General features: G+C 49.8%; 1 protein-coding gene and 1 long non-coding RNA gene across 4 annotated transcripts in view; both read right to left on the bottom strand.

Annotated features, from left to right (window-relative positions):
• The window catches only part of LOC144340298 (uncharacterized), a 94,788-nt gene extending 93,765 nt beyond the window's left edge, over positions 1-1,023 (bottom strand). For 2 of the 3 annotated variants that reach the window (XR_013416238.1, XR_013416239.1), the window contains exon 1: positions 213-1,022. This is a non-coding gene — a long non-coding RNA (uncharacterized LOC144340298). Of the gene's footprint in view, positions 1-212 lie in introns of all 3 variants that reach the window. The other variant, XR_013416236.1, reaches the window with a different exon arrangement.
• A 2,638-nt stretch (positions 1,024-3,661) lies between these two features.
• On the bottom strand, positions 3,662-15,631 carry LOC694341 (UL16-binding protein 1). The gene is made up of 5 exons (XM_001082270.5): positions 14,820-15,631; positions 8,520-8,783; positions 8,030-8,305; positions 7,240-7,374; positions 3,662-6,002 (listed from the first exon to the last, which is right to left on the bottom strand). The coding sequence occupies exons 1-4, from the start codon at positions 14,902-14,904 to the stop codon at positions 7,262-7,264; spliced, it is 738 nt and encodes a 245-aa protein (XP_001082270.3). The 5' UTR covers positions 14,905-15,631; the 3' UTR covers positions 3,662-6,002; positions 7,240-7,261.
• Between the last annotated feature and the right edge of the window lie 12,355 nt (positions 15,632-27,986).

Below are 27,986 nucleotides of genomic sequence, written 5' to 3'. Positions count from 1 at the left end.
GGCATTTATCCCAGACAACGAGTTGTTTTACTCCCCTCAGTTTCTGGCCTCGTTTCTGCCACTCTATTTTCTCAGGCGGGGAAAAGCAACCCCAGGGACTCAACAGGGGCAGAAGGAGTCCTGCGCGGGGAATTGAGAAAGGCGTGGCACAGTATGAAATCCGTCCTCCCCGACGCCCTCTCCGCTTTCTTCAACCCATTCCTGGAACTCACCGGCCTGTGCGGTCCAGGGACAGTCCCGCAGCAGAAGCAGAGCCAGGATGCAACGAAGGAACGTGGGGCTCTCAGCCAGCGCCTTTGGGACCCGGACTTGGCGACGGAAAACAGAGGACACCGCGCGGGGAAACATCTGAGCCTCCCGCTGAGCCGTCCGGGGCTTTGGTCTCCCGGGTGGAGCCGAAGCGCTGAGAAACTCCCTGTCGTTTCACTCCGCCTTTCTCCTGCTTCCCACCTTTCCCAGGAGATCATTTCACTTCATTGTTTTGCAAATATTTCCTCCCACTTGAGCACTGCTTCTTTCTGTTCTTAAATGCCTGTTTCATAAAGAGCACAGGGATTGGGTTTTCTACTTTTGCTGTGTTCGTTTTTGTGTGTCTGTGGGTGGTAAAATAGGGTCGGGGTCGCTCTAAAGTCATTTTTGTCTCTTGCGCGCCTCAGGGAGGATATTAAAGGCATTTGCGGATTTCAGCTGCAAAAGGCTTTCGTCAAAGTTCGTTGCGGGTGGTTTCAGTTTCGCTCCGCCTAGTTCTTCCGGGTTCCGCGCGCTCCTCCCGTGGCGCCTGCAACGCTCGAGCTCAGGCCGGGTCCTGCCTGAGTGATGCCCCACAGGTGGCGCCCGGCTGCCACCGATGTCCCACCCGGAGGCACCCGGCGCCCGGCTGATACCCGCGGGGCGGAACCGCCTTTGGAAGACGTGTGAGGACTCCACCCATCGCCTCAGGGGACAATGTTTGTCTCCCGGCTTTAGGAAATGGGAAATCAGAGACAGCTGATGGTTTCCTCCTACAGCCTGGTGCGGGGGGCGGGGAGGACTTTACACGGGGCTGCTGCGGAGAAGTGACCTTACAGCTGGCGTCCTTGGGGCTCCCACAGCGAGGCTCCAGCGCGGATCCCCTGCCTGACTGCTTGAGGCTGCTGGTGGGCGGCGCCCTCGCAGGGGGTGGTTCTGTACCCGAGTTGCTTATCTGTGTTTTACTGATCTTTTAGGCTGCTCTTTGTTAGAAGACAAGCGATTTCTTTGAACTGCTTGAGGTTAGAAAGGGAGCAATTTCTGAGCTGATTTTTGATAGAAGGAAAATTTTTTGCCTGAGATTCTTTTAACCCTATCTACCTAAATGATTTCTTTCTTATATCCTATAACAGCAGGAGGATGGGAGGGACGAGAGGATTGGAGGGGGCCCGGAGGGCACAGAGGGACTCTCTAGTGAGGCCGGCACCTCCACTGCGCCCTGGGGCGGAAACAGCCTGAACTACTAGGACACAGGCATGACCAGAGGTGAGGGTGGGGATCTTGCGGAAACGGCAGCACAGACATCCCAGACAAACAGAGATGCTCTGTTCTCACCGGCCCTCCACCACACAAACCCTCCAGCATTTCCAGGGCTCCCTGCCTTTGAACTTCCCCCTATACTTTGGGTCCACGGGTCTGGCCAGGAGCTTCTTTTCGTCCCCTCCCCGACCCCGTCGCCTGCGGTCCAGGGGTCCTGGTTACTCTGCTGGGCTGAGGCCCCTTCCAGGACGGACGTCCTGAGGCTGAGAAAAGCCCGGACGTATGAAAAAGATAGGTTCAGAGAGAAGATGGGAGAAAGGGAAGAAGCAGCAGGTGGCAAGAGAACAAGGAGAAACCCCCGTCCCGAAAATGGGGAGAGGCTGACACAGGGACAACCCCCACACCCCGGGTTACTCAGGGTTCCCCAGAGTGACTGCACCAATAGGACACGTGTGTGTATGTAAATGAGTACATACATATATAAGAATATATGTATGTACTGAGTGTATATATATATGAGTGTGTGTGTATATATACATCAGCGTGTGTGTGTGTGTGTGTGTATATATATATATATGAGTTTATTAGGGAGAATTGGCACACAGGATTTCAAGGTGAAGTCCAATGGTAGACCGTCTGCAAACTGGGGAAGAGGGAAGCCAGTAAAGGCCAGTCCAAGTCTGAAAGCCTCAATACCGGGGAAGCCCACAGGGCAGACTTCAGCCCCCACCAAAGCTCCCAGAGCCCCCGGAAATGTGAAACTGCTGGTGCAAGTCCCAGAGCCCTAAGGCAAAACAACCTGCAGTCTGATGTTCAAGGAGGAAGGAAGCAAGAACCCCCAGGGAAGACAGAGAGAAGCCAGAGAGCTCCGCCCACAGGGTCACCCCACCCTCTCCTGCCTGCTCTCTTCTAGCCCAGCTGGCAGCCCATGGTGTGATATCCGCCCACACTGATGGGGGTCTTCATCTCCCAGTCCCTCGACTCAAATGTCGTTCTCCTCTTGCAACACCCTGACAGACATGCCCAGAAAGAATACATTACCAGCCACCTAGGCATCCCTTAATCCAATCCACTGGCCACCATCAGAGCCCCCCAGGCCACACTCTCATCCACACTCCACCCCGACTCCAGCTCCCTGCGCTCTGCCTCTGGCAGGGATGAAGGATCCAGTCTCTCCATGTCTTCACTGTGATTATGATGACAGCCATCCTACTAGGTGTGAGGTGGCATCTTCTTGTGGCTGTGATTTGCATTTCTCTAATGGCTATGGATGTTGAGCCTCTTTTGATGAGCTTAGTGGCCAACATATACTTCTCCGGAGAAATGTTCATTCAAAACCTTTCCACATATTTGTATTGCATTATTTCTCTTTACAATATTGAGTTGTAAGAGTGCTTTATATGTTCGGGATACCAGTCCCTTACCAGGTATATAATTTGCACATATTTTCTCCATACTCTAAGTGCATATGGTGGGGTTGCACAGTTGCAATGATAGCTTTTAGCCAATGCTTTGAGAATCTGGGTTTTCCCTAGAAAGAGACCTCAGCAGGTCAAACAATGACAAGCCCAATGAATGAGGCTTATCCAGGGTGTTCCAGACAGGCCAAATAGAGTTCTCTGGGGCTGGGGCTTTTGAAGGGCTCCAAACCCCACGTGCTCTTCCAGCAAGTGGAGACTGTGGCCTTGCAGCTGTCAGTGACATGGGGAATCCAGTGTTTTCTGGGCATAATAAATCAGGATGTACTGTGCAAACAAGAAGTAAAAAGAAATGTTAGGAGGAAGAATATAAATTTTCAAGTACGAGTTCGGAAGTACTAGAAAAAAAACGAGGAAAAAGGCAAGGCTGGCTTGGTTGTAGTTAACCTGATGGAGAAACGCAGCTGTCTGCAATAGAGGGCTCGAGCTGTTAGGTTCCTCTGCAATGCCGAGAGCACCTCTACAACCGGCCCTACATCATCCTCTCTGTCGAGGCTGAATGCAGCTCTTGGGCCTTCAGTGCCAAGGAAGCCACAGTCCCAGACCAGAGGAAGGGCTGAGGATGACAGTGGAAAAGGAGGTGGTGGGTGCAGAAGGAGAAGGCCGACAGCAAGGATTTCCTGAGGATAAACAAAAATGTCACTTGAAAATGGAAAAAAAAGTAAGGGTATAAAGAACAAGATGGAAATCAACTGTAATTCCATTATGGAGTGTTTAATTTTAGGGTTTTGGCACTTTTGCATATAATTATTATACAATTATCATCATACAAATTTTTATACAATTATCATCATACGACTTATGATTATTTTAAGTGACTAGAGTTTATCTTTTTGAGCTGGGTTTGGGTTCATAGTGCAGAGTTCTCTCACTTTGGTCAGTTAACCCCATTTGTTTTTGGCCTTGCATCATTTTATTTTATGTATTCATCTTTAATTTCAACCTATAAAATGAAAGGACATAAACAGGTTTTTCACATGGGTGGATTTTGGGAGGCTGAGGCTTGGTGTCCCAATGATCCCATCACCTAAACAGTAAGCATGGTACCTAACAGGTGTTTTTTCAGGCCAGGTGATCCTTGTCTCTCTCCGGTCTGGTCATTTCCAGCATCTGTGGTTCATGTGAATTCAGTGTTTAGCTGCCACTTTCAAATGGGAACATGCAGTATGTGGTTTTCTGTTCTTGCATTAGGTTGCTTAGGATAATACCCTCTAGTTCCATCCATGTTGCTGAAAAGGACATGATTTTGCTGTGTTTCGTGGCTGCATAGATTTCCATGGTGTCTATGTACCACATTTTTTTTCATTCAATTCACTGTTCCTGGGCACTTAGATTCTGATTCTGTGTCCTTGCTAGTGAGAATAGCACTGCAGTGAACATATTGGTGCATTTGTCTTTTTGATAAAATGAATTCTTTTCCTGTGGATATATCCTGAGTAGTGGGATTGCTGGGTAGAATGGTAGTTCTATTTTAAGTTCTTGGAGGAATCTCCAAACTGTTTTCCATAGTGGCTGAACACGTTTGCTTTCCCACCAACAGTGTCTATTTCCTTTTCTCTGCAGCCTCACCAACATCTCCGACTTTGTGACTGGTTAGAGACGGTAACTCATTGCAGTTGTGATTTGCACTTATCTGATGATTAGTGATATTGAGCACTTTTTCATGTTTCTTGGCCAATTTGTAGGTCTTCTTTTGAAAAGTGTCTGTTCATGTCTTTGCCCAATTTTAATTGGGTTTTTTTCTTCTTGCTTGTTCAATTGTTTAAGTTCCTTGTAGATTCCGGATATTGGACCTTTGTCAGATGCATACTTTGCAAATAGTTTCCCCCATTCTACAGGCTGTCTATTTAGTGTGTTGCTTGTTTCTTTTTCTGTGCAGATTTCTTTAGTTTAATGAGGTCCCACTTGTCCATTTTTGTTGTTGTTCCAATTGTTTTTAGTGTCTTCTTCATGAAATCTTTGCCAGGCGCTATGTCTGCATTGGTATTTCTTAGGTTATGTTCCAGGATTTTTAGTTTTAGTACTTACATTAAATCTTTCATCCATATTGAGTTATTTAACATATATGGGGAGAGCTAGGGGCTCAGTTTCCTTCTTCTGCATATGGCTGGCCAGATATCCCAGCACTAATTTTCAAATAGGGAATCTTTCCCACATTGCTCATTTATGTTGAAGATTAGATGGCGGTTAAGTGTGCAGGTTTATTTCTGGGCTCTCTATTATTTTATTTACTAAATAAAATAATCATGAATGTAATATTTTCATATTAAATAATTAAAAATTTCTACAACAGGCACTGTGGTTCATGTCTGTAATCCCAGAGCATTGGGAGGCCAAGGTGGGAGGATTGCTTGAGACCAAGATTTGAAGACCATCCTGGGCAACATAGGAAGACCCTATCTCTACCTAAAAATAAAACAATTTGCCGGCCCTGGTGGCGTGTGCCTGTAGTCTATTCTAGAGGCTGAGTCTAGAGGATCACTTGAGCCCAGGAGATGGAGATTACAGTGAGTGATGCATATGCCACTACTTCACTCCAATATGGTTGACAGAATGAGAAACTGTAAAAAGCCATAAAAATAAAAAGGATTATCACAATTTTTGGTCACTGCATGGAAAGGATCCCTGAGGTCTAAAGTCCAGCATGCTATTTTACTAGCGATACTGTTTGGAAGAATAAGGTCATGCTTCAGAGAAGTGTCTGCTTTTCCACAATCAAAGAAGTAGAAAGAAAATGCGTTTTGCTGGGATTTCTTGTTCAGTTAAAACTTGTGCAGGAATTCCATCCGTTAGCACTGAGAGAAAGTGGCAGAAGACGTTAAGAAAAATGGCTGCTAGGATCATCAGCAAAGGTAATGAGTGGCATGAGACGCTGAGTCTACAACGTCCTCATCATCTCCTGGGGGCCTGTGGACTTGCTAAGGCTTGCACTCCTGCTTTCCAGAAAGGCACAGTGGTGAGTAGACAGGTGGCCTCCCTGAAGGGAGAGCAGGAACCAGAACAGGCTAACAGAGGCTTCTTGATATCATCTTCCACCTTCAGAAAAGATGAAGCGTTGGTTTAAGTGGCTGAGAAAAACCTGGGTCTGTTGTCCTGGGTGATCCCTTCCAGGCCCTCCCCATTTCGGAGCCTCTCCCCCAAATAAGGAACATGTATTTCCCTCCAAACCTACCCTTTGCTCTGCAGCCTGTCCCAACCTCCACCCTCCTTCACCACACCACAGAGCCAGCTCAGGTCCTGTTACAGCACATGAGGGCTCAGAATTGAGGCTGGTAATGAGGGTTGTGCACCCCCAGGGAGGGCCTGCTCCCCCTTCTCACGGAGGGGTCTAGAGGACCTGGGGGAGCGCTGTCCAAAGAGAGGTCTTTGTTTCCGTGTTCCCTGGCCTTGGGTGGGCTTGCAGGCAAACCTCCTTCTTTCCCCTTTGCTCTCAACCTCTCCTTTCCCTGGGAGCTGCACCCATAGCTTTGAATGGGACTGCCCCTGCCCCGCCCCATTCATTCCTAACCAAGTTCAGTGGTGGGCATGGAACTCCAGCAGCAGCTCAGCTGCCCTGCCCGAGTCCACTCTGCTCCAGGCAGGGCCATCAGCTGGCTCAGGATCTGGAGTGTGCAGGAGGTAGAATGGCAGGGGCATCGCCCCAGGACCCGGCCAGGAATCCCATGGGTCCAACGGGCCTGGTTTTTTCTTGAATCTCAGTCCGGACATGCTCCACTCTTCACCTTCTACCTTAACTGCTGGGACCTGAGCTGCTTTCTCTGGGAATGCAGCCTTTGGAATTGGGTGGGCCAAGGCCCTCACAGCCCCCTCGTCCTGGGATTCTCCCAGATCACTCTCTTTGTAGCCTTCTCCAGGGACACCCTTTCTCTTGACATCCTAGGTGAAGTGGTCACGCTGCTCCTCTCCTACTGTGCAGACTCCCCACACCTGAGTTCCTGCTGCCTGCAGGCCACATACCGCTACCCTTCCCAAATAGGAACCTGCTCTGAAACAGGCCTGAACTGGCTGAACCCTCTCAAGCTCAATATGCCTTAAGCCTTGGTATGGGCCCCTCCCTTTCCCTCTGGCCTCTGACAGTGAGAATCCATCAGAACTCAAGGTTGAGCTGCCCAGGTCATTGCCAACAGGCGACACCAGGTCTCATTCATCTGTCTCATGTCAGGATGAGAAGTTCCCGGCCTCTGGGACTCTGGGAATTCTCCTTCCACATCCTCCCATCTCTCCCATCTCACCCATCTGCCCCTTGCTCCCCTCCCAATATTGCCCACATTACCTGTCAATCTAAACAACTCTCCTCAGCTGCCAGCTAGAATGAAGCAGAGGAGGATGATGAGGAGGAGCCTCCAGGGAATGAGGGTGGTGGCCATGGCTTTGGGGTGGGTTGTGCCTTGGGCCACAGTGGGTGGTTCTGAAATGGAAACATAGGAGTGACAACCCTTGTCCAGGCCCCAAATCTTAGGAGATGCCTCCTCAGCTCCTGCCACCCCAGATCATCCTAGAAGGCAGACCTTTTGTCCTCCTTTGCTGTGGGGCAACCTCTGGGACAGGTCCTGCGGTAGGAAGGGAAAGGGGGTGTCCCCTGTCCTCCGGGAGCTCACACGGCTGCTGAGGGAAGCAAGGTGACAGCACAGTCCACCCTCCTGCTCTGGCGGAAGAGGAGGTGATGCCCCAAGGCCAGGGAGGGGAGGGTCTTGGGCCCTGGCATTGGAGGTGATTTTGATGGATTTACAGAAGCAGACGAGGGAAGAGGAAAGAAAAGGCGATTCTAGGAGAAAGGAACACTAACGAAAAAGATATGGAAACACTATGACACCCACAGATTCCAACTTGGTGAGAAATGCACCGTGGGTGGAGCAGAAGCAAGTGCAGGGAGGAAGAGGAGTCAGGAGGAAGAAGGCAGAGGAGGATGAGATAGCACAGGCATGCCAGCACACCCAGGAGGAGCCTCTCATGAGGGGGTCATGTTTATACTCAAACACTCACACATGCACTCACACACACTCACACACTGGGCTGATAATATACGAACTCAAGACAGCTTCCTTTTTTCCCCTCTCACTTACTTGTTGGATCCAGCATTTGTTCCCAGTACATCAAAAATTCTTCAAGCCATGTCTTACAATCCCCCATTGAAATCTTCTGGAAGAACGTGGTCACCTCCGTGTTCTTCTCCCACTTCTCTTTCATCTTCTTGGCTCCAGGTTGAAGCGCTGTCCACTTTCTGTTGTTTGAGTCAAAGAGGAGGAACGTCTGTCCATTGAAGAGGAACTGCCAAGATCCTCTGCCGTGTCCTTGGGCTTTGTGCTCACAAGACATCCGGGCCTGCAGAATGAGGGGCTCTGCCCCATTGGAAAGAGATCAGTTCTGATCTTGACAAGTCCTGAGCCCCACCCTGCTTCCTTTCCTGGCTCCTGGACTTGCTCTTTCTGCTGCATCCTGCCCATGCTTCTCAGCCTCTTGTGTGACACAAACTTCTGGTTTATTTTTTGCATGAAACCAATAAATGCCTCTAAGTCACTACTGTATCTGTTCCCTGGGCCATTTTAAACTTACCAATGGGCATTAAATTCTCCACTTGAATGTCAGGCAGTTGCCCTTTGAGGAAATCCACCACGTCTCCTAGTGTTTCAGTTTGTTTTTCCCAGGTTTTTGTGACATTGACTTTCTTCCCCAGAGAAGCAAAGGCTTTGGCCTTGTGGTTAACACAGTCATAGTGAAGAAAAGGCCTTTCATCCACCAGGCCTTGAACTGCACACCATCGTGGTTCAGGTCTGAATTTAGGAATGATGATGAAATCATAGCAAAGACAGTGTGTGTCTATGGAAGAAAAACAAAGGAGGGGGTTAGTGTGGGGGGAAGTGGAACTTAAATCCCCTCCTCCCCCTTATGGTGACTGCAAGTGAAGGCCTCTGAGGAGCTGGGCTGGCAGAGCAAGATGTGCCAGCCAGGACTGTCATGAAAACTAGCTAATGAGTAGAGCGTCTCCCTTGCTTGAGTACATGGAGGGGAAGGCTCCTGTGGCCATGAAACCACATGTCCCCTCCAGACATGTCCCACCTGCTCTGTGCCCATGTTGGTCAGCACATGACCTTGTCATGGAGGTGCCAGGCCTGCTGTGGCAGGAAAAGGCCTGGATGAGAAGGACCCTCAGCAGCAGTCCATGTGGACTGCAGGAGGCGGGAGAGGGTGTGGGAGCTGCCCTGGGATGCTCCAGCGCAGTGGACGGAGGGGGGGGCAGTGAGGGCAGAATTCAGTTTTGATAAGCAAGTGATTATTGTCACGGGTCACAGGATTTAATACGTTGGCAAAGCCCTGGTGAAGTCGCCCATCTGCTATAAGCATGAATTCCTGGAACCTTGGAAAGGGATGGTTCACAGGGCAGGAAGTGGAAAATCCAGAACTTCTAAGTCAGGGTATAGAGGAAAGAACCAAAAGGCTCAGAGAAGCTCCCATGCCAGAGTGGCTGCAGTATGAAAATCCAGAACGATGTCCATCCTCTGGGCTCATGGGATGCCTGGAGGACTCCTGTTTACTCAGCATATAAAGAAGGCCCTGGGATAAGGCAGCAGACTGTCAAGAAGCTCAGGGATGCCTGTTGCTGAAGGCCGGGATTGGGGGTAGGAAATGCTCTTCCTGAAATGGGCTCCCAGTAGTAATGGTGATGGAAAATCCTGAAATAAGAGATCTCAATTGGAGGCCGTCAACTGTCAGGAGGAAGGAGGGTGCAATGATGGAAATAATTAAAGAAGTCACAATGCTAGCTGGGGACCTCAGCCATACAAAGGTATGCCCATGGCTCATAGAACAAAGGAGTCAAAGATCCAAAAGAAATGGAAACTCAACCCGGATACTGCTAGAGTTAAATAATTACAGCAAACAAAGATAAAACGCAAGGATGGATGACCTGGAGGCTGAAAGGAGTCACCCCAGGAAATAACTGAGCTCCTTTGCCCAGCTTTGAGAACTGAGCCACATCTCAGTCCCAGAGTCCATTACTAAAAGGAGCGCCCAGAGGCCCTGGTGGGCTCCTTCAACCTCACAGCAACTGCAATGACTCCTTCAGACTCTCTCACAGAGCCAGATAGGCATTCACTCTGGTAAATGTACACCATGAAACAGCAAATACCCAGACATTCCTGGTGAACAGTGTGTGGTCTGACCTTCTCCCAGGGACCTGAAGCATTAACTTGCTCCCCTATTACTCATGAGGTGCATTTAGGGCAAAGTAACAGACGGACACCTGTGTCAGGTCCAGCTTAGAGGGATGTGCTGGGTTCATTCGATGATAATTTCACATTTCCTGGATTTGTACCAGGAATGGATAGTGTTTGTCGTTAATGTAGTAACTAGTGTAGGTTGTGCTGGTCATATGACCTCCCCTGTCACTATTCAACTCTGCTCTTGTAGCTGGGATGCAGCCATAAACACTCTCATAAGGGGTGTTACTGGACCTACCAATATGGCTATTTGACCCTGGAGTCCCTAAGATCCCAGAGGCATGTGTGGTTGGAAAAGGTGCTATGTGGATTTCACGGCAATTGCCAACCACAGAATCACAACAGGGTCCCCTAGTGCTCAGAAGCAAGGCTGTGCCACTCAGAGCAGCAAAATCCCCTCACTTAAAAGTGGCTCCAAGTGTGGTTCTGGGCCCTGGTGGAGATGAGCCTCCAGCTATGGGAGGGCAGTGACTACACAGCCTCAGAGCTGCCCATCACACGGTGGCTCCTCACCCTTTAGGTCATTAGGAAGATAGGCCCAGCAGTGAGAAGACGCAAGTGGGTCTCCTGGGATGGGCTGGAGCAGGGCCACAGGGAACCAAGAAGCCGCACAAGCAGTTGGCCCTGATCCCCAGGACACCGCATGGGTGCACCCCTCACCCTCAGCTCACACCTGAGGCTTCAGAGAGGGTCCCTGATCGCCCCAAGGGACCAATGATGCCCCCCAGCAGCAAAGGAGGGGGGCATTGACCCCAAACCATAGAACCTCCACTCGCATCCATCACATCCACACCACCCAGAAGCCACAGGCAGGGTCGGAGACACCTGTGACTCTTTAATTTACAGCACTTGGAGATGACACCCTAGGGGATGGGGAACCAATTGCCAGGACACAGCATGTGCCCTCGTCTGGGGTCAGCAACCTAGGATGGTGTTCAGATGTGTTCTCCCTTTTATCTGCAGGTTGCCGTTGCCTGCTGCTGCTCTACAAAGGGACAGGACTTGACACACAGAGAACCCATGGCCAGCAAGGACCAAAGTGCCTTCAGCCTTTCCTTTCTAGAAAGGGTTTGCTGACTCCTGCCTGCGTAGTGACTGTTCTATATAACCCTATCTCCCCAGTAGGAAGAACAGGTGGGTCTGGGACCCAAGGGAAGTAGTGGGCGCCTCTACTCACGGGTGCTCCCAGGGTCATCCTGGGGGAAATGGTTCTTCCCATCCCCCCTGCACTAAGTTCTGTGGAAAGCGTGGGGTGTGTTTGCTGGGGTGTGTCCTCAGGCAAAAGGGGAGAAGGTGCTAGTTGGTGGAGGAGGTGCTAAGGGCTCCTTCATGGATGGGGAGGTAAGGGAGGCCTGTGTGGTGACTGGGGTGAGCTGAGATGGAGAGTGAAAGGATGCGACTTCGGTGGTGAAAGTGAATGGTGAGGGGAGGAGTAGGAAGTGTCTGGTGAGCCCCTGGGTGCAGGTGAGTGTCTGCCCCAAAGTGTAGGGGGAAGTTCCAGGGCAGGAAGCCCTGGAGGTGCTGGAAGGTTTGTGTGGTGAAGAGCAGGTCAGAGCAGAGCAGGGCTGTGGCTGGTGGGGGGCCTGTGATTGCTTCCCTGTGGAACTTCCCTTCACCCCTGTCCTGACCCCAGCTAGGGTTCGGGGATCTGGTTTCTCCTTCCCTAGGGCGAGTGGGGCTCTGGGTCTGCACCAGGGAGGGTCTGCACCAGGGATCCCCGCCCCACCTTGCCCTCTGTAGCCCTTTGGCCCCTCCACCCTCCTCGGATTCCTTTTCAGCCTTCTTTGACGCTCCCCCTGGCCTGCGGGGCTAGCAGCAGCTGCAGCAAGCCGACTCGGTGGAAAGGAGCCCCAGAGGGGAACTGAGTGCCTTCAGCTGGGCATGTTCAGGGAGATAGCGACGTTCGGAGAGATCGCAATGTTCAGGGAGGCTGCAATGCTCAGGGGGATCGCGATGTTCGGGGTGATCGCGATGTTCGGGGAGACCGCTATGTTCGGGGAGACCGAGGTGTTTGGGGGAACCGCGATGTTCGGGGAGATCGCGCTGGTCCATCCAGCAGCCTCCTGGCCTACAGGGCAAGCAGCAGCCACAGGAAGTGGACCCGGCGGAAAGGAGCCGAGGAGGAGAACTGAGTGTCTTCGGCCTGGCATGTTCGGGGAGATCGCGATGTTCGGGGAAACGGAGATGTTCGGGGAAACGGAGATGTTCGGGGAGACCGTGATGTTCGGCAAGACCGGGATGTCTGGGGAGACCGCGATGTTCGGGGCAACGGCGATGTTCGGGGGGACCTCGATTTTCGCGGAGATCGCAAAGTTCGGGGCGACGGCGATGTTCGGGGGGACCTCGGTTTTGGCGGAGATTGCAAAGTTCGGGGAGGCCGCGATGTTCGGGGCGACGGCGATGTTCGGGGGGACCTCGATTTTCGCGGAGATCGCAAAGTTCGGGGAGACGGCGATGTTCGGGGCGACGGCGATGTTGGAGGGGACCTCGATTTTCGCGGAGATCGCAAAGTTCGGGGAGACGGCGATGTTCGATGTTCGGGGAAACCGCGACATTCGGGGAAACTGCGACTTTGGGGGAGATCTCGACAGTCCGTCCAAAAGCTTCCTGGCCTGCGGGGCAAGCAGCAGCCGCAGGAATCGGACCCGGCAGAAAGGAGCCGCGGAGGGGAACTGAGTGGCTTCAGCCGGGCATGTTCGGGAAGATCGAGATGTTCGGGGAGATGGCAATGTTAGGGGAGATCGCGATTTTCCGGGAAACCGAAGTGTTCGGGGAGATCGCATTGTTCGGGGAGATGGCGATGTTCGGGGGGACCACGATGTTTGGGGGGATCGCGATGTTCGGGAGGACAGCGATGTTCGGAGAAACCGGGATGTTCGGGGGAACCGCGATGTACCGGGAGACCGCGATGTTCGGGGAGACCGCGATGTTCGGGGAGATAGCGATGTGCGGGGGAATCGGGATGTTCGGGGAGACAGCGATGTTTGGGGAAATCGCGTTGTTCGAGGACATGGCGATGTTCGGGGAGACCGGGATGTTCGGGCGGATCGCGATGTTCGGATAGAACGCGATGTTCAGGGAGATCGCGCCGGTCCTTCCAGAAGCTTCCTGCGGCAAGCAGAAGCCTCAGGAAGCCGACCCGGCGTAAAGGAGCCGCGGAGGGGAAGTGAGTGCCTTCAGTCGGGCATGTTCGGGGGGATAGTGATGTTCGGGGAGATCGCAACGTTTGGGGAGACCGCAATGTTTGGGAGATCGCGCCGGTCCATCCAGAAGCTTCCTGGCCTGCGGGGCAAGCAGCAGCCACAGAAATCGGACCCCGCGGAAAGGAGTCGCGGAGGGGAACTGAGTGCCTTCAGCCGGGCATGTTCGGGGAGACCGAGATATTCGGGGAGATCGCGTTGTTCGGGGAGATGGCGATGTTCGGGCGGACCGCGATGTTTGGGGTGACCGCGATGTTTGGGGTGATCGCGATGTTCGGGGAGGCGGCGATGTTTGGGGGGGCCGCGATGTTCGAGGAGACAGCGATGTTCGGGGAGATCGCGCCGGCCCATCCAGAAGCCTCCTGGCCTGCGCGGCAAGCAGCAGCCGCAGGAAGTGGGCCGGACGGAAAGGAGACGCAGAGGGGAACTGAGTGGCTTCAGCCGGGATGTTCGGGGAGATCGCTATGTTCGGGGGGATCGCGATGTTCCGGGAGACGGCGATGTTCCGGGAGACAGCGATGTTCGGGGAGATCGCGATATTAGGGGACACAGCGATGTTCAGGGAGACCGGGATGTTCCGGGGGACCGCGATGTTCGGGGAGATTGCGCGGGTCCTTCCAGAAGCCTCCTGGCCTGCGGGGAAGCAGAAGCCGCCGGAAGCAGACCCGGCGGAAAGGAGCCGCGGTGCGGAACTGAGTGCCTTCAGCAGGTCATGTTCGGGGAGATCGAGATGTTCGGGGAGATCGCAACGTTCGGGGAGACCGCGACGTTCGGGGAAACCGCGATGTTCGGGGAGATCGCGCGGGTGCATCCATAAGCTTCCTCGCCTGCGGAGCTAGCAGCGGCAGCAGGAGTGGGACCCGGCGGAAAGGAGCAGCGGAGGAGAACTGAGTGCCTTTAGCCGCGCATGTTCGGGGAGATCGAGATGTCGGGGAGATGGCAACGTTCGGGGAGACCGCGATGTTCGGGGAGATCGCGATGTTCGGGGAGACCGCGATGTTTGGGGAGATCGCACCAGTCCTTCCAGAAGCCTCCTCCTGGCCTGCGGAGCAAGCAGCAGCCGCAGGAAGCCGGCCCGGCGGAAAGGAGCCACAGAGGGGAACTAAGTGCCGTCAGCTGGGCATGTTCGGGGAGTTCGCGATATTCTGGGAGACCGCGATGTTCGGGGGAACCTCGATGTTCGGGGAAACAGGGATGTTAGGGGAACCAGGATGTTCGGGGGGACCGCGATGTTTGGGGAAACGGAGATGTTCCGGGAGACCGCGATATTCGGGGAGACCGCGATATTCGGGAAGACCACGATGTTCGGGGAGACCGCGATGTTCCGGGAGATCGCGCCAGTCCTTCCAGAAGCCTCCCCTCCTCTGAAACCCGCTGCAGTCCACAGCCCACCAGGTTTGGACCCCGCCCCGCTTAGGCTCCATCCCCGAACTCACCGGCCCGCCCTGCCCTGGACCAGCCGGACAGCAGGTGCAGAAAGGAGAGGCACAGAAGGAACGCAGGGCTGGCGGCCGCTGCCATTGCAGACCTGGAGCGGAGGGGCAGGAGGCGCGGTCCACGTGGAGTCTTGCTGATGAATCGCTTCCGGGCTCCCAGGCCTGCTAATTATAGAGGCTGCCTAGCCCCGCCCCTCTTCGCGGCACCCCGCCCCGGGGCGGGCTGGATCCACTGGGCGGGATCCTAGCCTGCCCTTGTTAGGAATGCTCCACCCCGTCACGCTGTCATCTGGCAGCGGCCTGGCTGATGAAACTTTCCCCTCCAACCCGTCCCCGCGGCTTGGTGGCGGCTTGCACAGGCCCCGAGCGGGCCAGGACGCGATTCCTTCCATGGCCCCATCACCTAAGTTTTCAACACAGCATTTATCATTACCACAATGTAAACACGCACAGGAAGGTGAAGAAACTTGCACAGGCATACTCAGTGGCGGCGGTGTCTCCCCGTCACCGCCTGCGCCAGCGACACCCGCCCTCCCTCTGCCGATGTCGCGGAGTCCCCGCCCCTCTCCGTTCAGGGCGCAGCCGCTTCCCCAGTCCGGAGCGGACCTTCTTTGCCTCTCCACTAAAAGCATGAGGTCTTTGAGTATATTCTATATCCCTTCATGAATTCTGGAAAAAAAAAAAAGAAAAAAAAAAGAAAGCCCTGGAGGCCTACAGTGATCAATCATCATGTGATCAATTGTGTTTCCATGGAGAGCAGAAGCCGAGGGAGGGGTCTACGCATGCGTGGGGCTCACTTTGCCACACACCTTCTCGGTCCAACCACACCCAAATCCATGGCTGCATCGGCACCTCGGCTCAGTCTCTGGATGGTCACTGCAGCCATCCTCAAAGGGGCAACCCGAGTGCATCCTTGTCTCAGTCATCATGAAACCATCTAGATCTGTGGGCAGAAGCCAGAGGGAGGTGGGGAGCCCAGTGGCCCTTGGCCTCAAGGGAGGGCTTAGCCTGGGGTGAAGACTGGGCAGAGCCCCTGAGTCCCACTCTGTCCCCAGCCACTCAGCCGGTTCCACTATTGAATGAGAAGAATAGGCACAGACCTCCCACTCGCACAGTCTTCATGTGGGGAGACCTTCACCTGGTGACCATCAGTCCCCAGGGTCCTGAGGATGTGGGAAAGGGGAGGAGGCCTGGACCAAGTCCAGGACCTGTCTATGCTTCAGGACAGGGACATGGGATGGCAGCCATCTCTGTGATTGAGCAGGGACACAGGAGCCAAAAGGTTCTGGCCTGAAGCACTAGAGCCTCTGTCCGGGAGGGGCCATGTGAAGGATAGTCTAGAGGACAACAGACACAGGGGGGTGGGCAGTTCTCAGATTTGGGAGGGGCATAGCTTGGTGGGTCCAGGGATCTGTGTGTGAGAAGAGCCTCCCATGTACAGGGCTGAGGGCAGGAGCCCAGGTTACTCCTGGGAGGAGGCCACTGGGAAGGCCCTGGCAGCCCCACCCCTGAGGCTGGGTGACCTGGGTCAGTGACTGAGGGAACAGGACGAAAGCAGGAGGAGGCTGGCAGGAGAGCCCCAAGCAGGACAGCCAGATGACAGGAGGAGGGGCCTCTCTGCACACCTGGGCCCTGGTGCCTCACCCCTGCTGCAGGCATCTGGCCACCAGACTCAGGTCTGCCCATGATGGGGATAGAAGTGGCTCAAAAGTGACTGTAATGGCTGTGATCTAGAGATCTTGCATTCAGACGTGGAAGTCAGCTGATACGGTGGCTGAATATTCCTGTGCAAGGTTCTTCAGCTTTCTGGGCATGAATGTCCACATGTGGAAAAATGACGAATGCTACAAACACAGATGAAATGAGCAGATTCTACAAGGAACCTTGTCCTTGCACATGCTAAGCACCCAGGGCAGGTCTCCTATTTCAGTTGTGAGCCCTGTTGCCCTCCCTAAAGTCAGCAAATGCCAGGCCCACCCTGAGGAGAGCTGGAGCTCTGAGCCCAGGCTGTGGCCTCTTCATGGCCCTGGGGGTGCTGTGAGGGGGTAGAAATGAAAGCAAGACCCACCATCAGGACTCAGGCGTGTTTTTCAGACCCACAGAGGATGATTTTTCTCTCCATCACCTGGTGAGCCTGACATGATTTAAGGGTGGTTGGAGGCTGAGTGAACCAGAGAATGAATGAGACATTTGTGGGAGTGAATGGGGCTCAGAGGAATAGCACAGGTGCAGAGGGGAGTTTGAGCCCCCCAGGGGCCTGAAGGTGGCAGCATCGAGGTTGGAGATCTCATGATTGACACAAGTTGGTAATACTTTTTTGCCTTTTTTTTTTTTTTTTTTTGAGACAGTCTCGCTCTGTCGCCCAGGCTGGAGTGCAGTGGGATGATCTCAGTTCAGTGCAACTACTGCCTCCCAGGTTGAAGCGATTCTTTTGACTCAGCCTTCCGAGTAGCTGGGATTACAGGCATCTGCCATTGTGCCCAACTAATTTTTGCAATTTTAGTAGAGACAAGGTCTCACCATGTTGGCCAGGCTAGTCTCGAACTCGTGGCCTCAGGTGATCCACCTGCCTCGGCCTCCCAAAGTGCTGGGATTCTAGGCCCCTGCATTACAGCCACTGCAACTGGCCACAACGTGGAAATTTGAATGCCCACCTAGGTGTCCACAAAGATTTTCCAAGGAAGAGTAACTTTGGTTTTCAACCAGTCTGGGGGTGCTTCATCAGGATAGAATCTTCTAGAAAACATAGTGTGATGATGGACAGCAAACTGCTGTCTTCATCTGGTTTGATTGAGCCTAGAGTGCACCAGGGCCAAAAGAATCTTGCCTTTTTTTGTTTGTTTGTTTTGTTTTGTTTTTTTTGAGATGGAGTCTCACACTGTTGCAGGGGCTGGTGTACAGTTGCACAATGTCAAGTTGCTATACTCTCCACTTCCCAGGTTCAAGTGATTCTCCTGCCTCAGCCTCCCAAGTAGCTAGGATTACAGGTGCCTGCCAACACACCTAGGTAATTTTTTTGTATTTTTAGTAGAGACAGGGTTTCACTATATTGGCCAGGCTGGTCTTGAACTCCTGACCTCGTGATCCACTCGCCTTGGACTTCCAAAGTGCTGGGATTACAGGCATGAGCCACAGTGCCCAGCCAAAAATCTGTGTTTTAAACAAAGAAGGCACGAGTCTGAAAGCGGAAATGGAAATGGGAAAAGATAAGGGGGCCAGGAGGAAAGAGAAGGAGAAAAGAAGGGTTGGGGTCTGAGAGGGAGCAAGAATCCAAGCATTTCCAGATCCATGGCCTGGAGTTGCAAGTGGGCAGGGCGGGGCCACTGGAGCTGTGACAGCCTTGAGGGCTGGGGTGACTCATGCAGGGGCCCTGTGCTTCCTCCAGGCATGTCACACCCTGGGCTCCAGGTCCCCAGTGGCACAGTTGCTGGTGCAGAGTTGGGTGTCTGCCTCCAGCTCTATTCCTGCTACCAGGCTGGTCCGGAGTGGGTCGGGTTGGCGAGTTCCAGGCTGGACCCTAAGCAGGGGTCCTGGGCCAACATAGGAAGTCTTGGACTGTAGGGGTGCGGGGGGTCAGGAGAAGGGGGGGCTTCTGGAAGTTTCTGAAGGTCTCCCTGGGATTTAATGCGGCATTGCCAGCTGGAGCCAGCTTGGCATGGGGAGAGAGATGTGAGACTGATGAAAAGTGTGCAGCCTGATTTAAACCAAATCCTGAGCCCTTTCCAAGAACAATAAAGCATATTGTAGTGGCTAAAACAAACAAACAAACAAAGTAGCCTTTCTTGAGAGATACAGCACCTATCATTTTTAAACTTTACATTTAACATTGTCTTTTGAAAATAGTGTATATTATTTGATATTTTAAAATCCAGCCTGGGAGTTTCAGTGATTTATGTGATGAGTTTAGTAATTCACCTTTATTGTAATTATTACTGTTTAGGATTTAGCTATGCCATCTTTTTTGTTTGTTTATTTTAAGATACGGGGTCTTCCTCTGTTGTCCAGGCTGGAGTGCAGCGGCGTGGTCATAGCTAGCTGCAGCCTCTAACTCCTGGGCTCAGGCCATCTTACTGCCTCAGCCTCCAAGTAGCCAGGACTACAAGCATGCGCCACCCACTGGGCTAGTTTTCTATATTTGTTTGTAGAGATGGGGTCTGCCTATATTGCTCAGGCTGGACTTGAACTCCCGAGCTCAAGCGATCCTCCCACCTCGGCCTCCCAAAGTGCAGGGATTACAGGCATGAGCCACTGTGCCCGGTCCACGTGTATTTATTGTGTTTTTTATTGCTGGTATTTCCCCCTCCATACCTGTGCTCCATTTAGTATACTGAGGTTTTCTTTGGTTGGTTAAAAGTTATATATTCTAGTTTTCTTCTCAGGGTGGCCACCCTTAACCTATGACTCATACCAATAGGTATCACATTTATTGGTATTAACGGTTTCATTTTATTCCTAATTTTAGAAGTATCAGCACATTTTCCTATTCCTTTCCCATGCCACCTCCAGCCCCATTTTCCTGATATCTTTCCTAGCTGTAATTCTCGGTTACTCTTAGCTACACTTCCTTGTTTCTGTGATCCTAACTTCACATTTCCCTTGTTGTGAGATAACAGTAATCTGGAACAGATTCTTTGGTCACTCATCCTCCTCGGTTCTCTTTTGGCATCTCCTGTGTTTCTCTTGCTATTGAGGTACCTTCCTCTAAACTATTTCCAACTTGGATCTTCAGGAGGCAAATATTCTTCAGGTTTTCTGTTTTGAATAATTCTGATACATGATGGGCAGGATTCAGCAACTGCCCCCTCAAGTTTCCTGTACCTTTTCTAGAATGATATGTTCTAGAAAACACTGATAATAGGACAACTAGCTGCTGTCTTAGCCTGTTTGTTTGAGCCTGGAGCGTACCAGCAGCAGGAAAATCCAGTATTTTAAGCAAAGAAGGAATGTGTATGAAAGTGGGAATGGAAATGGGAAAGGAAAGGGGGCCAGGAAGAAGGGGATGGAGAGAATAAGGGCTGAGGACCTAGAGAAACCAGCTACTAGTCTAGGCACCGCTAGTCTAGGTACTGTGAGTCTAGGCACCGCTAGTCTAGGCTCTGCACAGTCATAAATAGAGAGATTTTCCTGGATTCTCTGAGTGGGCCCAGTGCCATCACATGAGCTCTAAAAAGCAGAGAATTTTCTCAGGCTGGAGCCAAGACAGATGCGTCCGATGTCAGAGAGATTCTAAGCATGAGAAGGATTCCATGCACTGTTGCTGGCTGTGAGCTGTGGGGGCCGTGAGCAAGACTGCAGAGGGGCCTCTAGGAGTTAGGGAAGGGCTGCAGCTGACAGCCAGCAGGGAAGCTGGGACCTCAGTCCCACAGGTCCAAGGACTGGATTCTGCCAGCAACCTGAATGCACTTGGAAGCAGATGTGTCCCAGAATCTCCCAATCAGAGCCCAGCAGGTGGATACCTTGATTTTGACCTTGAGGACTGGGAGGAGAGAAACCAATCAAGCCATCTCAGGCTTGTGACCTAGAGGATTGTGAAATAATAAAGATGTACTGATTTAAGCAGGTAAGTATGTGGCAATTTGTTATCACTGCAACAGAAAAGATGCCTTCCTATTTAAATGAGAATTTGACTGGATATAAAATTCTAGGCTCAAGTTCTTTTCCTTCATATTTTAGAAATAATACTCCGTTGTTATCTTGCAACCAGGGTTGCTGTTGTGTAGTCTGTTTGCCAAGTGTTTCCTTCTTCCTTCCATTGTTTCCCTGGGGTAATTTGGGAAAGGGAGCCAGAAGCCTGAGCTTATTTCCTGTCTTCATCCAGTGAATTTGTACCATTCCAGGCTGTTAATCACAGTCTCAAGGAGGTAGAGAATAGTTTCTACTTTAACCTACCCATTCACAGATGCACTTGTAGATCAGACAAGCTTACTGTTTTTCTCTTATTCGACTAGTGCTAGTCTTCTCTCCTCCTATTTTATAAATATTAAACTTATTGAGATGTAATTTACAGACAATACTTCTTTGTGAACATAGGAGCTTAAAGTCTCTTATATTTAGGAGTATATTGAAACATGTAGGCATTTGCTCATATTATAAGGCATGTTCCCAGGTTATAAACATTAAATAGATGAATGATATTACTTCAGTCATATATCATCTTACCAACCTGTCAATTCTGTAGAAAATCACGTTTCTAGCATTACTTGCTTCAGGTTTTCAGAAGAGAAAAACAACAATGTTTTCACCGAACATTGGCTTTTAAACAAAATGAATGCTAGAACTATGTTAAATTCATTTACTTCCTATCATTTCTATATTTCATAGATTTCATAAAATTGGCCCACAGTCTTAAATTTATTATAATTATAACAGAAATCTTAGTAAAATACTCCATCCCTTTCAGTTATTGGAAACACTAATGAATTCTAGACTTAAACAATAAATAGCACATTGTAGAACAGCAGTACTGTTTATAAACTGAATTCAGTTGAGTTAATCAGACATGACAAGATATTTTTATGATTTTAACAAGCTTAATGAACAATGTTGAATAGATTTAAACACTTTTTAAATAATATATCTAAATGGTGTGAATTATGGTAACACTGCCTTTGAGAAGAAATCATGAATTTTGGATTTAACATATAGGATGGCACCCTAGGAAAATGTTAAAAACTCAGGAGAATTGTACCTTTAAGAGTGGAATTGACTAATGAAAATATACATTACCACAGTCACCTCCTGGGATGCCTAGACATTTACTTATGATGCGAGCATTTTCCTGCCTAGAAACAGCAAAACTGACTGTTTAACTCTAACTGGCAGGCCCCACAGGCCATAGCAACAACAGAGTAAGAAAACCAGGAAAATTTTTTGCTCAATGGTTTTTTTTTTTTTTTCATTTTTTTAAAAGCCATTGAAACATAGTAAGCATAGTTATTTTTAAATCCCTCCCTGATAATTCTAATTTTTTGTTGTTTTTTCTTTCTTTCTTTCTTTCTTCCCCTTTTTTTTTTTTTTTTTTTTTCTTTTTTCAAACAGAGTCTCACCCGATGGCCAGGACTGAAATGCAGTGGCATGATCTTGGCTCACTGCAACTTCCATTCCCTGGGTTCAATCGATTCTCGTGCCTCAGCCTCCTGAGTAACTGGGACTATAGGCGTGAACCACCAGACCCAGCTAATTTTCATATTTTTAGTACAGAAGGGGTTTCACCATGTTGGTTAGGACGGTCTCAAACTCCCGACCTCAGGCGATCCACCCACCTGGGGCTCCCAAAGTGCTGGGATTACAGGGGTGAGCCACCGCACCCGGCAAGATAATTCTAAAATCTAAAGCTGCACAGTCTAACCCAGCAGTTACTAGCTACGTGAGGCTATTGAGAGCTAGCCTTAACAACTAGTTTAAACTGAGAAGTACTGTCAGTATACGGTGCACACCAAATTTCAAAGGTTTAGTATAAAAATGTCAAATGTCTCATTATTCATTTTTCCATTGATGACATGTTGAAATAATAATTTTGGTTAAAAAAATTTAGTTAAAGCATATTGAGAAAAATGTTGTAAAAACATATTTTACCTGTTTCTTTTTATTTTTTCAATGTGTTCACTAGAATATTTAAAATTCCCTGTGTGGCTCACACTTGTGGCTTGCATTATATTTCTATCAGAGTACTGATCTAGAGGTTCCATGTATTTTCTGTCTCTGTTGCACATTTCAGCTGGTTCTTCTTGTTGCTATCTTACCTCCCTATGTGGTTAGTTATCTTTTTCTACCTTTTGGATACAGTGTTTTAAAAATTGCTGTTGACAGAATATAAAGTGTAGGATGGGCTGGGCATAGTGGCAACCGGGGCGAGTCATTCTGCCAGGCTTGGGAACTCTGCTACTCAGGAAACTTTTCTCATCACCGACCCAAATCCTGTCCCAGATGGGAGAAGCAGTGAGTGCTATGCCTAGGCTCCCTGCCTTCCCAGTGCTCCCATCATCACACCAGCTCCTCCCCAGTTGCTATGGGGTCCCGACTCTCCATGTTCACCATACTCCCAAAATTGGCTTCCCATCTTCACTGCCCACCAAGCATCATCCCAGCCCCTCCAGGGTCACTGCCTGACCAGGTGGGGGTTGGGTGAAGAGGCAGAGATCAAGACAAGACACCTGGTCCAGTTTGACTTTAGGTTCCTCTCTGAAACGTGACTGCATTCCACATCCTCTTCCTCTGGCATCCTCAGCTGGGAGGATGTGTAGGACTGTGTAGAATCTTGGCGGGTGATGACCAGTTCCTGCAACCGTGGCTTTTCAGCTACATTGATTTTTCCTAAAACGGACAAACAGACTGGCAACAAGTTATGGAAATACTGTCTTCCTTACTAACAATAGAGATGTGTACATGTATCAATGATGGTTTTTAAAACAAATACAAGCCCATAGGCACTCTACTGAAAGCAGATTCTATCTCAAAATAACACATGTTCAAGATCTTCCAATACCCACACATATAGATTGTTTTCCTTTTTATCTCTGCACGACATTACACAGAATGACTGCATCACAACAAATGTAACCAGTGTCTGTGTGTGAAGATCCAGATGGTCTCCAGTCAGTTACTTTTACAGAAACGAAATGCTGCAGAAACTGTGTTTCCATGAATCTCAATTTAATTGTGTAGAATAAATTTCCAGACACAGAATTTCTGTGCAAATTAATGCACTTTTAAAGCGTCTCATGTCACGGGATGGCAATGTTGGCGACACTCTTGTCTGTGATTGTGAAGACCCAGCTTGGGCAAAGGAGGGTGAAACAACCACTATAAAGGGAGGGGAAACTGAAGGACAGGGTGACAGGTTTCATCAAGAGTAAAAAATATCCAAGTCTGAATTAAGAATATCTATACATATGCATTTGAAATGGCATAAAGACTCCCTGGAAAGATTCAAAGAATCCAATATTGTCTTATTCCAGGCTGTGGCCAACGAGAGTGGACCCAAACAGGGGCGGGGGAGCCTTTCACACATGACTTTTCATGGTTTCGATCCTGAAACAGGTGAAAATATGTAGGTGAAGTAAGAAAGAGTGGGGCCAGGAGGCCCAGGGAGGGTCACCGGATGGGCTCGCCTGATCTGTTGTGGGCCCCGAGGGTCCTGGGACGGGGAACACGAGCAGAGGCGTGCGGGGCTGCCTCAGTGAGGAGGCACTGGTTCTAGATATCTACCAAACGGTGTTGTCACAGGGGGGATATTATAGGCGATTGCTGATTTCAACCACAGACGACTTTGGGGGAAAGTTCCGCTCCTGGGAGTTTCAGTTTCCACCCCTCCGCGTCCTCTCTGGCTTCTGCGAGCTCCGCCCAGGGCGTCTGCTTCGCGGGAGCTCCAGACCCAGGTCCCGCCCTGTGGAGACCCCGGAGTGGGTGCCCCGCTGCCGGCCGATACCCCCGGGCCTCCGGGTCCACAGTGTCCGGAAAAAAACGGCCTTTCGAAGACCTGGGATGACTCGCTGGTCGCGACAACGGACCCGCGGTTCCCGTGTCAGAAGAATCAAGGAAATGCGGGGCCTGGTGGGGAGAGGAGCACGAGGTTCCTGCTTCATCCTCGCCGGGACTTTATGTTTTTAAATAATATATCTAAATGGTGTGAATTATGGTAACACTGCCTTTGAGAAGAAATCATGAATTTTGGATTTAACATATAGGATGGCACCCTAGGAAAATGTTAAAAACTCAGGAGAATTGTACCCTTAAGAGTGGAATTGACTAATGAAAATATACATTACCGGCTCAGTGTGTAGACCTCACCGTCCCGCTCGAATCCATGGGGCTCCGACAGTGTGAGCCCCGCGAGGACCCCCATCCTCCTTGCCCTGGGGCCGCTACTAGGTCCTGAATGTCCAGGGTCCGGAAGGGGCGTCAAGTTGTCGCCTCCTGGATCCCGCCGCTCGCAGTCCAGGGCTCCTGGTTTATAAGCTGGGCTGGGGGCCCGGAGCATGGATGTCATGGGGCAGAGAAAACCTTGGGTTGGTTGGAAATGAAGGATGGGAGGGAGAACCAGAGAAAGGGAGAGGAAGGAAGCAGGTAGGGCCAGAGAATAAAGAGAAACCTCCGCCAGGAAAATGGGAAGACGATGACACACGCATAGCCACACACTCCACCAACTCTCCTTCTCCTGCTCTCTGCCTTGTAAGGAACGCAGGCCCCACCCCCTCCAGCCTCACTGTGTTTGGGGTCACCCGTTCCAGCGGGGTGAGGCGTCCCCTTGTGGGTGCGGTTGGCATTTCCCTGAGGGCTGTGGATACTGAGCACCTTTTCCTGGGTTCACTGCCATTTGCATTCTTCTAATGCCAGTGGGCAAGGGGAGGTCCCCAAACGCTGGTGGGACTGCGACCCCAGCCGGTGCGGGGCTCTTGGCAGCGCATGGGGAAGTGAATTCGAAGACCAGTAGGAAAATAGAGAAAGGATGGAGATTTATTGTAAAAGGAAAAGTAAATACTCAAGTAAAGGGAGTGCAGGGGAACTCAAGAGAGAGGCAGGGGCAAGGGGGCTTGGGGCTGCCACCTTTCTGGGTTTCTTCAACCAAGGGGTGGAATATTCATGAAAATTCCTGGAAGGACAGGTTTTCTCAGAACTCTGGTGCCTCGAATTTTTATACCAAATATGAGTATTCTCAGAACTGCTAGGGAGCTGACTAGTATGTTAATCAGCATGTAATGAGGTCCTACGTGAAATCTGGGTCAAATCCAGGGGCATGTTGAGTCCACTCATTCTTAGCTTGGTCCACACGCTGTTTTTCAGCATCTTATCAGCCCACAGCCGCTGCAGATATTTCAACAGATTCCTTTTGCTGGTCACCTGAAACTGCTGCCTAAAATTTTCTGTTCTTTTGAGACCACCGTGTAGTTTACCTGTCTCACATTGGAGAAATGTCTATTCAAATTCCTTGCATATATTTAAATTGGCTTACTTCACTTTATAATATTGAGTTGCAAGAGTTCTTTATATATTCAGAATAACAATCCCTTACCAGATACATGATTTTCAATTATTTTCTCTCATTCTGGAAGGTTTTTTTTTTTAACCTTCTAAATGGAGTCCTTTTTGAAGCACAAAAGTTTTACATTTGCATGAAATGAAAGTAAACTACCTTTTATTGTGCTATTTGTGCTACTGGCTTCAGGGAAGGAGGGGTGGGCAGGAAGCCCCCTAGAGTCCCTGTCTCCCTCCACAGCAACTCAACCAGAAAACCCATTCACCATTCATACAGGCATGTTATCACACACACACACACCTACACACACAGAGACATGCAGGGACAGTCTCTCACACACACTCACACCACGCAGGCACACACACTCACACAAACACACACACAAACACACACAAATGCATGCAGAAATACAGACACAGCCATGCACATACATGGACACACACAAAGACACACAGAAACACACGGGAGAAACACGCGTATCATCTTGAGAGTTGTCATGTTGGGCCCATCCTGCCCACGCACCTTTCGCCTCGCCAGCTGTCTCCCAATTCATGAAGGAGTTCTGAAGCCCTCAAGCAGGCAGTCACTGTGTGATCTGAAACACTCAGACAGCTCTTCACTCTGACCTATCTTCCTGGTCCCCCCGGGATGAAGCAGCGTCCTGTTGGTTTCACTGTAGCAGAAGAGAATTCTCCCTGGGGCAGAACTGCTGGGCCACCAGAGAGTACCCCTCTGCTCTTTGCCCTCAGGGCATCTTGATCTGCAGGGCAGAAGGAACTGCCCCAATCCTCAAAAATGAACTCTTTATGGATTCCTCTTCCACCATGATGCCAATGTCTCTTTTGTCTTCTCTGTAGCCCTTGGCTGTGGATCCCAAGCTGTGTGCCAAGGAGCTCAGGGCACAAACTGGCTGTGAGCAAACCTTCTGGGCTTACTGAACTATTTGTAAGATGAGCACTGCCATCTGCTGGAAAACACTACAAAGTACCAGTCTAAGGTATTTTATAGTTTCAACATCAGACTATGCACCATTACAAGTTACAGGTGTGCGCCATCATGCCTGGCTAATTTTTGTATTTTTAGTAGAGATGGAGTTTCACCATGTTGGTCAGGTTGGTCTCAAACTCCTGACCTCATGATCTACCCACCGCGGCTTCCTAAAGAGCATTTGTTCATGTTTGCTGGCCACTTGCAAGTCTTCTTTTGAAAAGTGTCTGTTCACATTCTTTACTTGGGATTTTGTTCTTGCTAGTTAAGTTCCGTGTAGATTCTGGATATTAGAGCTTTGTCAGACACACAGATTTCAGATATTTCTCCCATCCTATAGGCTGTTTACTGTGTTGCTAATTTTTTTTTTTTTTTTTACTGTGGAGAAACTCTTCAGTTTAATGAGTTCCCATTTGTGAATTTTTGTTGTTGTTGTTGTTGCAAATGCTTTTGGTGTCTTCTTCATGATATCTTTGTCAGGTACTATGTCCAAAGTGGCACTTCCTAGCTTATCTTCCAGGATTTTTATAGTTACATTTAAATCTTACATTTAAATCTTTAATGTCGAGTTATTTTGCATATATGGTGAAACGTAGAGGTTCAGTTTCATTCTTCTGCACACGGCTAGCCAGTTATCCCAGCACCATTTGTTGAATTAGGACTCTTTCCCCATTGCTTGTTTTTGCTGATTTTGTTGAAGGTTAGAAGGTGTGAAGGTTTCTTTCTGAGCTCTATTCTGTTCCACTGATCTAAGTGTCTATTTTTGTACCAGTTCCATTCTGTTTTGATCACCGCAGCCTTATATTATAGTTTGAAGTCAGGCAATGTGATGCCTCTGGCTTTGTTCCTTTTGCTTATCATTATTTTGGCTATTTGGGCTCTTTCTTAATTCCAAATAACTTTTAGATTAGATTTTTCTAATTCTGTGAAAAATGACATTGGTATTGATAGAGATAGTGTTGCATCTATAAATTGCTTTTGGAAGTATGGCCATTTTAACTATATTGATTCTCCAACCCATCAGCATGAAATATTTTCCCATGTATTTGTGTTGTATCTGATTTTTTTCACCCATGTTTTGTAGATTCTCTTTTTCCATACAAAATCTGGTAGAATCACTTATTTATTACTCCAGATCATGGAGGAAAAATGAAATAACATTAATTCTCTACTGAGTAATACAACAAAATTCTAAACTCAGTAGC

This window comes from Macaca mulatta, chromosome 4 (genome assembly GCF_049350105.2).
Source record: "Macaca mulatta isolate MMU2019108-1 chromosome 4, T2T-MMU8v2.0, whole genome shotgun sequence".
Lineage (NCBI taxonomy): Eukaryota > Metazoa > Chordata > Mammalia > Primates > Cercopithecidae > Macaca > Macaca mulatta.
The sequence above is the reverse complement of the archived record's forward strand: the minus strand, read 5'-3'. Positions and strand labels throughout refer to the sequence as shown.

Bases quoted from the DNA above. Each gene is read 5' to 3' on its own strand.
- LOC694341 (XM_001082270.5), bottom strand. From the start codon at position 14,904: ATGGCAGCGGCCGCCAGCCCTGCGTTCCTTCTGTGCCTCTCCTTTCTG. The intron at 8,784-14,819 runs GTGAGTTCGGGG...TTTCTTCCATAG, and splicing joins GTCCAGGGCAGGGCGGGCCG to ACACACACTGTCTTTGCTAT. The intron at 8,306-8,519 runs GTAAGTTTAAAA...CCAATGGGGCAG, and splicing joins GGAGAATTTAATGCCCATTG to AGCCCCTCATTCTGCAGGCC.